Source organism: Dasypus novemcinctus, chromosome 18, assembly GCF_030445035.2.
Source record: "Dasypus novemcinctus isolate mDasNov1 chromosome 18, mDasNov1.1.hap2, whole genome shotgun sequence".
In the NCBI taxonomy this organism is placed as follows: Eukaryota; Metazoa; Chordata; class Mammalia; order Cingulata; family Dasypodidae; genus Dasypus; species Dasypus novemcinctus.
In genome coordinates, this window is record NC_080690.1 from 53,948,483 (window position 1) to 53,963,532 (window position 15,050).

Sequence of the window (15,050 nt, forward strand, 5' to 3'; positions counted from 1 at the left end):
GTTAATTCAAGCTTATTGAGCAATGAAACAAAGAACCATTTGGCCCTTACTCTGTATAAAAGGAACTCAAAAATCTCGTTCGGGGCTTGGATTTTGAATGAGAAGCTCTGAGCCCAGCCGGTTGTAAACAGATCCTTTTTCCTTCCCAAAACTTTTCCTGAGTCCTGGCCTTTCTATACGCAAATAATTGAACCTCTCTCAACTTCTACAACAACAGTTGTAAAGAACCTGGTCTACAAATAGGTGCTCTCCCAAAACAGGCCTGCAGATACAAAGTGGGCGGACAGTTTTAGAGAGTGAAAATGAATCCCTACAAGTCTAAAAACTGGTTGTTGCTAATAAGTAAAATCCTTAAGTATGCCAAACGCAAACACTTTTGTTGAGAGGCTAGTTTGATGTCACCACATAGGGCTGACACCAGGAAACAGTGTAATGTAGGTTTGATGGCAGCAGAGCTGCAAAACAAAGTGAATTTTACATTTGACAGTATCCAGTTTTACCTCACACAAAAGAAAAGGCTACAAGCAGTTCAGAGAAGTATTACCATAAAGGGAAAAAGAAACTAAAAATGACCTAATGTATGATGTGACAGAAAGAAACTTGTCTTTTAAATACAGATAATATGTGTTAATTAAGCCTATTGTATTTACAATCTCCTTTTAAAGGTCTTACATTCATACATCTTAAATATACACAATAATATAGCCTACAAATTTAAATATGTACTGAAAAGATTAAAAGTTAGAATAAATTGTTGGATCAGGGGGCAAAAAGAAACATTTTTCTCACACCTATTATTTAATTAGCCTTATTATTAATTATGACCACTGCACTATTACTAGTGCTATTGCTGTTCTGTTAAATAAAAGAATTTCTGTAACAGGAAGGTAAATAATTCAGAAAAATAATGACAAATAAAAACCTATTTTTTCATATTTTTACGTTATGTAATATACATATTGGTATCATTACTTATATTATTATGGGAGCTTGGGGGAATCTGATATGGCTATGTCTCAGGTTGGCTCTAAAAAGTCACTCTACCTCGGCCTGAGGTGTGGGGCATTCTTGAGGTCTACAGTCCTCATATGAGCCTATCCTGGTCCAGCCAGGCCTCTTCCGGGTCGGATGACCTACCCACGAAATTCGCAAGGCTCTCAGTTCTGCCGAGCTCGGCTACGCCGCCAGGGCCACAAACTCCTGCCTGTCGACTCCTAGTACCGACGGGAACTCCCTGAAGTACCCGGGGCGCGAGGTGGGTGATCCATGTGGCTGGGGCCCGCTTGTGTTCGAGAATTTTACCGCTTCTGACTACGTTTCCCTCTGGCTACAATTAGATTTAGAGAGACTTGGACTACATTTCCCAGAGACCACCGGGGCCAACTCGCTCTCTGCCTCTTTTTCCGTTCTGCGATTGTTGGCTGCGCAGCGAATCTGGGATGTCTTTGAGGCAAAAGCCAGCGCCAGACCTACGGGAGAGGGATCTGCAGACTCCGGCCAGCACCATGGGATTACTTGGCCTTCTGTGAAGGAAAACACTGAATGCAAGGCGTGCGGGGAATGCAGAGGCGGGCCGGCGTGGAACCTGGCCCCCGACGAGCAGGGAGCGGGGGGCTGTCCGAGGTGGTCGAGGTGAGGGGCTCGGGATAACAGGGCTAGTCCTGCCGGGATCCCGGGCCTGTGTGCGCGGGACAGCGTGAGGACAAGGGGGACGCGTGTTGGGGACAGACGGTAGTGTGTATACGAGAGAGTGCGGCTGACAAGGCCGGGTGTGTGCCCAGGAAAACTGGGTGCATGGCCTCTGTGAACCTAGGCTCTTGAGCTGTATGTAAGGTGTGTGCAACTCCGACCCGTACTCTAGCTTTCTGCCTCTTGCACCTTCTTCCCTCAAGTCACTTGGATCTGCCCCAGACAGATGGCCCCAAGACAGAGGTCAGGTACTGAGCCGTTTAAGTTTTCCAGCAGGAAGGCCGAAATCTGGTCTTGAGATGGGAATTGCAGACCTTGACATGTCTTCAAGAAAAGCTCCTGAGAAAATTGAATGGAAAGTCCCCAGGAGTAGAATTCCCTTGCCAGATTTCCCATTTGGGAGCTATGAGAGGGCCTGTTTGAGAACCACAGCATTCCCAGAGTGCTGACCCCACGTACCTACCTCCCTTTCACTTCCATCTGGCTCTATGTATGTCATCAGGATGGGTGTGATCTGGCAAGTGTTTTCTGAGTCATTCTGTACTCCCATAAAGTCCTTTTGCCTCAGGTCTTTTCTCTTTCCCCAGGCCTCTCATTCTCCAATAGAAAGAGCACGAGGAGGAAAAAATAATTGTTCTTCTACAACTAAAAACTAAGAATCAGGAAGGTTTGTATTTCCTTTTTATAAAAGTTTTTCTTTTAAGAACATGAAAACATGTTTTCCTTTACCTGAAATATTCTACTTTGTAGTGGCCTACTCTAGATCTTTCCTAGTGAATACTAAGGACCTTAGAGGTCGATTATCCCATCTCCGTTGTTCCTCATTCTCTTTAGTTAATATTCCCTTTGTCTTTTAATGAGTTGTTTGAATTCTCTTCTGTGCTCTTTCTAAGCACTGTGATGGTATGGTATAAAAATACAACTCCTGAAGTTCACTTTTAGGGCTATGCCTTACTCTTTGATTTGGTAGGGAGAAGATTAATATTGATATTTGATTAGCATCACCTTACTAGGTAATCTTTATCTTCTACCAAGGCTTCATTGTCAGAGCTTAACAAGATAGGAATCAGTTTTATTATTTCAGTAAACACATCTTCCATATGATGCTTTTAGAAGTGAGAAAGTTTAGGCTTAAGCATGTAGATAGATCTGTGTTCTTGGTAATTTGTATTTGAGATTTGACAGCAGAGTCTTTCACATCATTGGACTGTGGAAGGGAGGTGTACTGTTGAAAAGCATGAACTCTGAACCTTAAATATCTGTCTTTGAATCTTGACTCAGCTACTAACTAGCTGTTTGAGCTTGGGCTATATGCACACACAGTTTTCTACATCTCTAAATGTGGATAATAATAGCTCCTATTTCATAGGGGTATAGTAAGGATGAGATGTGTTATTATGCATGAATCCCTTATCTGAAACACAATGAGTGCTCAGAAAATTTTAGCAGTTTATAATTTGGCTACTCTGAGTAATTCCCCTTCAGAAATCAGTAGCTATAGAAATGTGAATTTAATTGTGCTAGTTGATGCTTGTGAACCTGTGCACCTGAAATAAGAACAAGGCCTAGAGCCACAGTGTGCCTAAGAGTTACCTCCTGAGAGCCTCCGTGTTACCCAAATGTGGCCAGTCTCGAAGCCAAACTCAGCATGTAAATGCATTGCCTTCCCCCCAGTGTGGGACATGACTCCCAGGGATGAGCCTCCCTGGCGCCGAGGGATTACTACCAAGTACCAGCTGATGATGTGACTAGAAAAGGACCTTGAATAAAAGACTCAACTCGAACCAGCAGAATATCTCAGTCTACATATAATAACAGGAGTTAAAAATGCTTTTTGACCTGAATCAAGGGGGAAATGGAAAGGACAAATGAGTTTATATGGCTATGAGTCTCCAAAAAAGAGCCAGGAGGTTATCAGAGGGGTCGCCCTTATGCACACCTCAGCAGAGTCCCAGAGACAGATAAAGTAGATACAACCCCGGGTATTGGTTCTTCTGAGGGCTACAGAGACCCACAGGTTCTATGGTCATGGCAGATGGAGTTCAGTGCCATATCAGTTGGCCCTTCCTTGCAGTTTGTGTTTCTGTGTGATGGAGCTAGACTCAGATGTGATCTTTTTTCACAAGCCTTTCCTGTTACTATTACAATTGTAGTTGGTGCTGGTGTTTAATATATACCCAGGGGATCTGAATCTCTGGACTGACCATATGATAGCCAGGTCCTGAGCCTCAACAGACTTCAACTCCTACGCTCTGGTTTATTGGACTTACCCCACTCAGCCAACATGGAGTTGAAGGTCAGCTACCACACCATGGAGCCAAGAGTGCCTACAACTGAAAACAGGAGGATTGCATCCAGCATCCATGTGGAATCTAAGCCCCCTCTTGATATAGATGTGGGGTGGACACAACCATTCCAAGGTCCACAGGAAGAAGGAATAGAATATGGATTAGAGTGGACTTACTGATACTCTATTCATGAACTATTGTGATTAGTAACCGAAGAAAATGTGGCATTGGTGTGAAGAAAGTGGCCATGGTGTCTGCTGGGTGTGGGGAATGGGAAGAAGAGATGAGATGTGGAGGCGTTTTCGGGACTTGGAGCTGTCCTGGGTGGTGCTGCAGGAACAATTACCAGACATTGTATGTCCTCCCATGGCCCACTGGATGGAATGTGGGAGAGTGTGGGCTATGATGTGGATCATTGACCATGAGGTGCAACGATGCTCAGAGATATATTCACCAAATGCAATGAATGTCTCATGATGATGGAGGAGAATGTTGCTATGGGGGGAGGAGTGGAGTGAGGGGGGTGGGGGGTATATGGGGACCTCATATTTTTTTAATGTAATATTAAAAAAATGAATAAAGACAAAAAAATAAAAATAAAAAATTTTTAAAAATGTTCTACATAAGGCAAAAAAAAAAATTGTGCTAGTTGTTTACAAAGTTAAGAAAAAGCCTAGATTCAACTCGTTAAAAACAGAAATTCTCAAGCTGAAATCATTTAACTTCCAGGTAACCACAAACCACCTATAATTGTATTCAGAATTGTAATTTTATATTTATATATGTCTATTTGGGAGAGGGATAAACATTGTAATTTTATTTAACAAAGGTGGTATACATAATAAAAATATTTAGAACTATTGGTGAACTTATTTCTCATATTTGGAAATGATCTTATACAAAGTTAGAGTTTAGATTATGTAAATGGTTTAAGTAAATCACACTACATTCATGTGATGGGATATTCTACAACTAATAAAAAGCACGTTTATAGGTAGTTATAAAAAGAAAAATGCATATGAAGTAGTTTTAAACTATACTCATAGTTATGAATAGTAGTATACATAAATATTTTAAATTATATATGAATCCCATTTCATATTATAAGGTTTTATAAGACATTTTGCAAGGACTGCATAGGACATATTTTAATTAGTTATTTTATGAAGAAAAAGAAGGGTTTGACCACACTTTTCGAACATCTCTCAAAAAGTAATAATAGGCATCTAAGATAATTATTTCTACTTTGCATTCATTCTCTAAGCCCGTAATAGCTACTTACCTGAATTTTGTCTTTCAGAGCAGAATCTTTTTAGTGAATAAATCTATTATACTGGTGATGTACTACTAAAGGATGTCCAAGTACTGGTTTTCCTGATTAGCCTATTCAATAACAGTTTTATTTTGACTGGATTTTATCTACCAGAATAACTGTTTTTAATAGTATAAAAATTCTTTTATTAAATGTGCGAAGGTGGAATTAATGCATGCTTTTTGAAAACAAAACAAAAATAGTAACCCAAAGAAATTGTGAAAAAAGTTAAACTTACCCATTGACTTACATTTCCAGACATAATAGCGATTAATATTTTGGTGAGCACCCCCCCCCCTTTTTTATTATCATATATTTGGGGTTTTATTTACAATCTGCAGAACAGGGTCACACTATGGAACAAAAGACTCTTCAACTCTTAGCTTCAAAAAGGAAACCATAGGTTTTATTACACTCACACATATACACATCACTGCATGCAGCAGTAAGAAAAGGGAAGCACCAGTGATGCTTTTCTTGGATAAAAAAACTTTGCAAATATTTTTTTATATCTTTGAAGGATTATAGCCATTTCATATAAAAGTTATCAGTGCAGGAAAAATTACTTCCAAGGATCTGTAGTACAAATTACTTTTCCAATAATGAATTTATATAAGATAGTAGAATAAGATATGTTATAAACGTTTACATTAATCTCCATTATAGCACAGAAAGAATAGGACTGGACCTTTTGTTAATGTTCCCAATTTTGCATCTTATCAGATTAAGGTTTTTGAGCCACAATATTACACAGAATGGTGCCTCTCTCTGGAGCTGCTGGGGAAAAAAGAGAAATTTAAAGGTCAGAGAATCTTTATTCAGCTTTTTATTACCAGCTATATATGTCTTTTAACTTTTTATTTTGAAATAATTTCAAACTTACAGGACAGTTACAGAAATAATACAAACCCATACATGCAATAACTTGATCATACTTCCAGACTCCCAGATATTCAGATTCACCTATTTTAACATTTTGCTACATATACTGTATTATCTTTCTATTTTCTGAACATTGAGAGCAGGTTGCACACATCATAATCCTTGAACATATAATACTTCCATGTACATTCCCTTCAAACAAGGATTACTAATGTAATCACCCTAAGTTACCAAGTTCAAGTAATTTAATGTTGATATAGAGGTTACATTCTGTATTATAGTTTTTTCTTATGTCTTTTTGAGCCTTTTTCCTCCATTCTTAGATCCCATCCAGTATCATTTACTATATTTAATTGTCATTATCTCTTTAATTTATTTCCTACTTTTTTTTCATATTGTGGAAACATTTCAGCCTTTTTTTTTTTTTGAAGGAGGTACTGGGGATTGACCTAGGACCTCAAAGCAGGCACTCAACCACTGAGCTACATCCTTTCCCCAATGAGAGTTGGGTTGGTTTATTCATTTGTTTGTTTTTAGGAGGTACTGAGGCTAGAACCCGGGACCTCGTACATGGGAAGCAGGCACTCAACCACTTGAGCTACATTTGCTCCCCAGCCATATATTTTTTGAAAGATTTGCATTCTTACGGCTAGCCTCTAAATTTTTTTGTTGGAATTATAAGAAAACATGTCAGAGAAACTTATAAGTAAAAAATTGAAACAGCAGAATTGTTTCTTATAAAAATTAAATAGTGGTCATGTAGTGTTCTTAATTTCAATAATAATAGCTAACTCATGTTAAACAATTGTTCTATTAAATGTCTTGTGTGAGTTTTCTTACATGAGAAAATTGAATGACTGAGACATTAGTAACTGCCTGGTCAATTTCTTCCTTATTGTCCATCTCCCATGTGTTGACTAACCTTACATTATCCTGAGGCCACAGAAGAAATTCTGGTTTGGGTGATGGTGGCTCCTTTTTCAGTCTTGGAATGTGGGAATGGAGGGAGAAGAATCTTTTCAAGGCAGGAGTGTGCAGCTCAATCCCAGATCCAGATCATTGGTCCCAAAACAAGGGCCTAGCCAGAAAACCTCCTGCTGAAGTGTCTGATTTGGAACTTGAAGTACTTCTGCTTTCCATCCAAATGTGTGCAACTTTTTTTGCTGGGGTTTGGATTCAGAATCCTCCTCTTCTTCCCCAAAATTTTATATGAGAGTGATTGTAGCATTGTTTGGAAGCTGAAATTGAGGAGTAAGAAAGTTTATTAACTTAAGTAATTGGGGGAACTAAAACCTCCTTTTCTTCTTTCAGCTCTTGATTCTCTGAAATATGAACTTTTGTGGTAGAGGAACCCCAAGGAGGACTGATCAGTTCTTATATTTCTAAAAGCAGGCCCATATAAGTTGGTGTTTCTCCTTGAAATATTGGCATTTTTAGATTCATAGGTATTTTCATTGATTAACCTGAAGCTTTCTACTTGAGAGAGCACCATCTAAGTACTCTCTTCTTGATTCCTCCCATTTGAACAGGGATGCTAGATCCTCTTTTCTAATCAAAGTTCGTGAATTCATTGAACAAATTACTAAAGCTGTCCAGTGCTGAAGTGCTGGGATGGAGCAGTGAAGGAGTCTGATGAGAAGATTATTTGAGCTTCCTTTGTCAGCCTGTGGTTTGGTAATTTAGAAATGTTGGCCTCATTTAACCTCACGTCGAAAGATTTGAAATTGTCTACAGACCTGATAAGATAGAATTTTGTATTGATTTGTCTCCATTTTAGCATGGTGACAGCACATGCTCTGTGAGGCTTTTAAGTTTAATTAAGAACATGACTATGACAGGGAAACATCTATGTCATGGTTCTTGCCAAGGGATTTCTGAGAGAGATATTAGGTCAATTTTGTTGTGGATTAAGACCTGCCAGATTGGTGACATACATATGATTCTGAATCATCATTATAATTCACTAACTTAAGAACAGCAAAAGTATTGAGTGATGAATGGTGCAGGAAAATATGAGCATATTTTCATAAATAGTAGATTAACATTACTTGCCAGAATTGGGGAACTCTTAAACATTTGGTCCAATCTTAATTTATAAATATAAAATAATAACTGACTAATATGTGTTCATAAGATAGACTTTCATGCTGTCATGAAAAATACTCATTTGTTAATACAAGGAAAAATGCTTATGATGTCATGATCTGACATGATGACCTTGACTTGTGAGGAATTAACGAATTTGTATAATACCTATTTTCTAAACAGATTTTATCCTACTCAAAAAAAAAACTTTTTCTCTTAAAAGGAAAATAATATAGAGACTAGTAGTTCTTAAGAATTCATTAGTCATGTACCTAGCAGACAATGTCTTTGTATACACTTTTTATTTAGTATGGAAACTTGGATTCTTTTATGCATTCCCCAATAGATCTAGAGTTTTGTGGTATTCCACAACATACAGAAAATTTTGTCTATACAACAGGATTTTTCTAAAACATTCAGACATACTGCTTCATTCATTCCCAGTATCACAGGCTGCTTGAGTGCTATGTTATTATTCCCATACTGCATTGAAGTTTTTATTTCTTCTCATTTCATCTTGAAAACATTTTATTTAATTTCACCAGAAATATATGTATTTGCAGTTTTAGGGATCCGTGACATTCGGGGATGTTGCCATAGCCTTTTCTCAGCAGGAGTGGGAGAGTCTGGATTCTGCTCAGAGGGACTTATACAGAGATGTGATGTTGGAGAATTATAATAACTTTGTCTCACTGGGTAAGTTAACCTCTTTCAAACAATTTAGAATCTGCTTCCTGAAATATTTTCTCCTTTGTGGATTTTATGGCTTTCTTAAGAAGTAAGCTGAATTTCTTCCCCCGGTTTCCAAATAAATAGTTTGAGCTTTATTAGATTGGAAATGATAAAATGGCAGGAGTAAAATTCTGGGATGTTTACTGCATAAACATTGACAAAGACCAGTTTTACTATCATATTTATGCTCAAAATTGCTGAAAACGCTCTGCTAATATCTTGCCCACATTTGGGCAGAATAGTTAGACAAAGGATACTGATTTCTTCTATCTGAAGAGCGTGTATGACTTATATAGTTGTGGATTAGATATGTCAAAATCATTTAAAACCGAAAGTTTTTCACTATATTTTCTACAAAACATTTAACCTCATTTTGTGGTTAAAATGCATAATCCATGAACTTTGCATTTAAGATTAAATGAATATCCTATAAATGTCTCAGGAAACTTTTTTGTCTTAACAAAGTAACAATAATAATATTAATAGTTCACATTATACTTACTTTGTGCCAGTCACTGTACTAAGCTCTTTGGATATATTTGTCTTGATTTTATCATCACCACTACCCTCTGAGATAAGTGCTCTTTTTACAACCATTTTAGATGAGAATGGTGACGCCCATTGAATTTAAGTGAGTTACCAAGGTCACATAGCTGGTAGGTGGTAGAGGCAGGAATCTGAATCCAGGCACTCCATTTCTACAGTTTGTGTTCTTACAGTGTCATACTTTCTGTATCTTTTTTTAAACTCTTTATTTCTTTTCTATTTTTTGTGGCATTCTTTCCTTGAAGCAGAACATTCCATTTCTAAACCATGCATGATTACCTTACTGGAACATGGAAAGAACCCTGGATGATAATGAGGGAATCTACAAGAAGACTGTGCACAGGTGAGTAAGCATGTTAGATGGGGACGCCATCATTGCAGGAAACAACTCGGGGAATCAGGGAGGAAGAGACACATCCCAAGATGTTTGGAAGTCTCCCTTCAGAGGCCCAAGTCATATGTAGAAAAGGCCTGTGATTTAGGGAAGAAGTAAATATCTCACCAGACTTTCCAAGGCAACTTCATCTTTACCCATTTTAACACTTACTTACCCTGTCATAATTTCTTCTTCTTTCATTAGGAGCTTACACTTTTTCCCAGGCCAAATTTCATCTGTATTTTATCTGTATTTCAAATTCAACTGCATTCAGCTTCTTTTTTGCATTTAGATTTATTTATATCTTCTGAGGTGAAAGTATTTGAGTAGATATAAAAACAAGAAGTAAAGGCACAGGTCATATGATGATGTAGGGTAAGAACATTCCCAACAGAGTGAGCAGTAAATGCGAATGCTTTGAGGTGGGAATGAGCTTTGTATGTTTTAGAAGCAGTAAGTAGGTTAGAGGAGAGTTAATGAGAGGAGAGTAATGAGAAATGAGATATTATCAGTAATTGCTTCAAATGTAAATGACTTAAACTCTAGTAAAAAAACAGTGACTGGCAAAATAGATACAAAAGCATGACCCAACTATATCCTCTATATCCATGTCCTCTGTAGTTTTTTGTTGATCGTTAGGAATTTGGCTTTTCTAAAAGCCATGATCAAATTTATGCTTTTCTAATTTTTAATTTTAAAACTTTCTATTAAAAATGGGACAGAAAAATGAAACAAGTACACATTAAAAATGTACAGCTTAATGAGTTTTATAAGGCAGACACCCTAATAACCATCACTCTGTTCAGGACATAAAACTTTTTAAAAAATCATTTTTTAAGAATAATTTCAGACTTACAGAAAAGTTACAGAAATGTACCAAGTATTTTCATATGCCCTTCATCCAGATTCTCAAAATGAGGAGATAAACTTTCGCAATCACCCTTTAAGCCTTTTACATGCCTCTACCTAATCACTTCCCTTTTTCCTTCTGATGACCACTTGTGGCCCCTTGAAAGCTTACCAGCATCCTAAGTACTCACTTTCAGTTTCAACCTCTCTTATCAAATTAGCTTACTAAGCTTTCCAGTGAGTACCCGTTGGTTATTTTGATTTTCTCAGGACTGTCACATGCCCCACATTGCTCCCCTCTATTTCTCCTGTATAAATGCCAAGGCCAAGACCACACAAGTATTGCTATAGTATTTTGTCTCATATTTGGAGTTTTTAATGTATGTTGTCCCATAGTTTTCTTATATATGTTGTCTAGCTTTTTGTAATTTTGCAGTCTTATTTCCTCAGTTTTTGTATTTTTTTTCTAGATTCAGAAACAGTGATAGCACTTCACCCTATTCCATGTTTTTAGTTAATTACTCAGGATACCTATGGAGGATAGACTGAATGAGGGCAAGAGTAATAGGAAAAGTTTTTGGGAGGCTAAGTCTGTAAAGTAGTGGAAGTGATAGTAGTATGGATTAGAATGTTAGTGGTAGAACATGATGAAAAGGTATAATATTCATCATTTATTTTTATTGTAAAGCTAACAACATGCTGGTGAATTGTAAATGGGTGTGGAGGCAAAGAGGGAACTAAGAAGAATCAACAGGTTTTGTCTTAAGCAGATAAACAGTAATAAAATCAACTGAGATGAGAAAGAAGGGAAACACAGGTTAGAGGGTAAATCTAAAGATGCCTGCATTGAATAGGTTAAATGTGAGATGAGTATGAATCCAATTAGAGATATTGAGTAAACTATTGAAAATGCAAGTCTGGAGCTCAGAAAATTTAGGTCAAACAAAAAATGTGCATTTTATTGACATATATTTAAATCCATGGGTTTGGATAAGGTCACCTAGAGAATCAGTGCAGATAAAAGTTCTTCTAGGGAAGACTTAAAGAGAGACTGCTAGGAAGGGGCATCTGTTAAAATAGGATTAAAACTAGTAAAATGGTGCCACCAAAGAAAAATGTTTCAAGATGGAGGAATGATCATCTGAGAGGTGAATTAAAATAAAAAATGAGAATTGACTACAATATTTGGCCTTGGCAAAAAGGAGGTCTCGGGAAATGTATTTATGTAAACATATGTGCAAGGTTCTTTATTTAACTGATGGGATTTTATATACCTTTTTATTTTAAAATAATTTCTAACAGCAGAAAACTTGTAAGAATAAGACAAAACATACATACAACCTTTACCTAGAGTTGTTAATATATTATGTACTTGCTTTTTTTTTTACAATCATAAATTGTACTTGCTTTTTACCATTCTCATTCCACTCTCTCATCATGAAGAGTTGCAGGCACATTTCCCTTTTATCCTAAATGTTTCAGTAAATATCATGTTCCTCATAAAACTTTTACCACTGATTGTGACTGATGATCCTTAATTAAATCAACCAGATCCAGAGTCCGCAAACTCTTTCTAGAAAGGACCAGAAAATAAATATTTTGGGCTTTATTGGCTTTATTGGCTCTATACCTACTTAATCCTGCCATTGTAGCAGGAAAAGATCCGTCAACAATATATAAGTGGGAGAGGGGGCAAGATGGCAGCTGAGTGAACATCCCTGTTAGGGTCTTCTGTAGGGAATCGGCTGGGCGGCGTTGGAGACTCTTTGGGACCGGATTGTTTCGGGATTTTTGCTGGTCCGGAGGTGTCTGGACATTGATTTGGAGGGAAGGTAACAGAGAGGATCCGTCTGTGAAATATACACGGAGATCCCAGCTACCTGTAGAGGATTCCCTCCTTGGGTAGGCGGAGACGAGGCATCTAGCCCCGCTCAGTGGGGCTGAGCCAGGCCGGGCCGCAGAGGCGGACGCCGGAGACGGGCCGGGCTGTGCCGGCGGCGAGCGGGGCCGAGCGGGGCCGAGCCGGGCCGAGCCGGGCCGAGCCGGGCCGCGGCGGCGTGCAGAGCCGGGCGGGGCTGGTTCAGGCCGCGGCGGTGGGCGGCGGACGCCGGAGCCGGGCCTGGGCCGCTGTAGCGAGCCGAGCTGGGCGTAGCCGGGCCGGGCCGCGGCGGCTACGGAGCTGGGCGGGGCCGGTGCAGGCCGCGGCGGCGAGAGGCGGACGCCGGAGCTGGGCCGGGCCGCTGTAGCGAGTGGAGCCAGGCGGAGCCGGGTCAGGCCGCGGCGGCGTACGGAGCCGGGCAGGGCCGGTCCAGGCCGCGGCGGCGGGAGGTGGACGCGGGAGCCGGCTGGGCCGCTGTAGCGAGAGGAGCCTGGCGGAGCCAGGCCAGGCCGCGGCGGCGTAAGGAGCCGGGCAGAGCCGGTCCAGGCCTCTGCGGCGGGCAGCGGTGGGCGGAGCCGGGCCTGCGGAGGGGTTTCTGTTCTTTATGTTTTGTTTTTTTTTTTTTTTAATTTATTTTATTTTATTTTATTTATTTATTTTTTTTTTGGAGCATCTGCAGTACTGGGGAGTTCGTGGGCCCTGGGCGGCCTATTGGGGGTTTGTGGGAAGGGAGGTGCTTGCAGACCCATTTGGGCAGACAGACAGGGGGTTTTAGGGCAAAGCGGGGGGAAGTTGTTGTTTTAGATAGTGTTGCAATTGTGACACGTGTATACCTGTATCTCTCTTCCCCCTATCCATTCCCCACCATTTGCCCATCCTCTTTTTCTTTCTTCCTTTCTTCTTGTCTTTCTTTTTTTCTTTATTATAATTAGTTTTTTTTTTTTTTGGTTTTCTCTTTCCCTCTTGTCCCTCATCTTCCACTTATTTTATTTTAATTCAAGTATACAATAGGTGCTACAGGGAACACCTCACATTTGCTGGGTTTTCCCATCCTCCACTGCCTCATTTCTGTGTGAACTGATTTAGGCTACCTACACTATCCCCTTTCCCCTGCATCTTGATATCCACTATCATCTACTGTCTCTCCTATATTCCACCCCCCACCTCCCGTTCTTTGATCCACAAAGTGTCTAACTCTTAATTTCTAATACCTTTGTTCTGTTTTCTGTCTGTTATCCACTCTTGAAACCACTACCTTTCTTTTCTTTTTCCCTCTCTCATGAAAACAATAGCTTTGTAGTTCATACCATATTCCTCCCATATTCAGTCATCTACTTCATAAAAGGTACTCTACCTACAGCTATAACTCTATACAATCTACATGAATCTAACCTCCATCCTCCCAGATCTCATATTCTTGCTTTGTTAACATATATCACCAATACTACTTTACACTTTTCCCTTGCTTACACAATTGCCTTTCCCCAACACTAATACTTTCCTCTAAAGTGAACTTAACCAACAACAAGTAACTAGATTAGGAAGAAAAAAGTGACAAAGAGAAGATATAACACCTATGCAAAAATAACAACTAATTAACCTCCAAGAGCAGACAAAGAAGCTAAGGAACTGAATAAATTCGTCAAAATAAAGAGATGACCAGAAAGCAACAAAAATCTACAAACCAAACCAATAATCAGGAAAACATGGCTGAATCCAATCAACAAACCAATAATCACGAAGGGGAGCAAAACTTGGCACAAGCAATGAAAGATCTCAGAACATTTATCACCGACAAATTTGATGCAGTAATGAAAGAGGTTAACAACATGAAGACATCTCTTGGAGGGGAAATTGCAGACATACGCAAAAACATAACAGATATGATGGGAATGAACACCACAGTTCAAGAAATCAAAAATACACTTGCAGCAAATATCAGCAGACTAGAAGAGACAGAGCAGAGAATTAGTGATGTTGAAGACAGTACATCAGAAATCAAACAGATAGTAGAAGGGGTCAATAAGAAGATAGAAAAAATCCAATTAGGATTTAGGGACCTGAATGACAATGCAAAACGCTCAAACATACGTATTATAGGCATTCCAGAAGGTGAAGAGAAGGGAAAGGGGTCAGAAGGAGTGTTGCAGGAAATAATGGCTGAAAACTTCCCAAATCTACTGAAAGAGACAGATGTACATATCCAAGAAGCACAGCACACTCCACAAGTCATAAACCCCAACAGGCCCACCCCAAGACATATACTTGTCAAATTATCCAATGCTCAAGACAAAGAGAAAATCCTAAAAGCAGCAAGAGAAAAGAAAACCATCACATACAAGGGAAGCTCAATTAGATTAAGTGCTGATTTCTCTTCTGAAACCATGGAGGCAAGAAGACAGTGGTATGATA

General features: G+C 39.2%; 1 protein-coding gene and 1 long non-coding RNA gene across 3 annotated transcripts in view; both read left to right on the forward strand.

Moving 5' to 3' along the window:
• Nucleotides 1–1,128: 1,128 nt before the first annotated feature.
• On the forward strand, nt 1,129–4,837 carry LOC101413792 (uncharacterized). Of its 2 annotated transcripts, XR_011646425.1 has the most exons (3): nt 1,129–1,632; nt 2,277–2,356; nt 3,364–4,837. It is a non-coding gene; the product is annotated as an uncharacterized lncRNA (long non-coding RNA). The 2 variants fall into 2 exon arrangements; XR_188359.4 differs by having other exon boundaries at nt 2,277–4,837.
• Nucleotides 4,838–7,162: 2,325 nt separating this feature from the next.
• Nucleotides 7,163–15,050, forward strand: part of ZNF30 (zinc finger protein 30) — a 38,641-nt gene continuing 30,753 nt past the window's right edge. Inside the window, 4 exon segments of the mRNA XM_071208989.1 lie at nt 7,163–7,294; nt 8,826–8,952; nt 9,780–9,821; nt 9,824–9,877. Coding sequence (XP_071065090.1) covers nt 7,163–7,294; nt 8,826–8,952; nt 9,780–9,821; nt 9,824–9,877 — 355 coding nt within the window.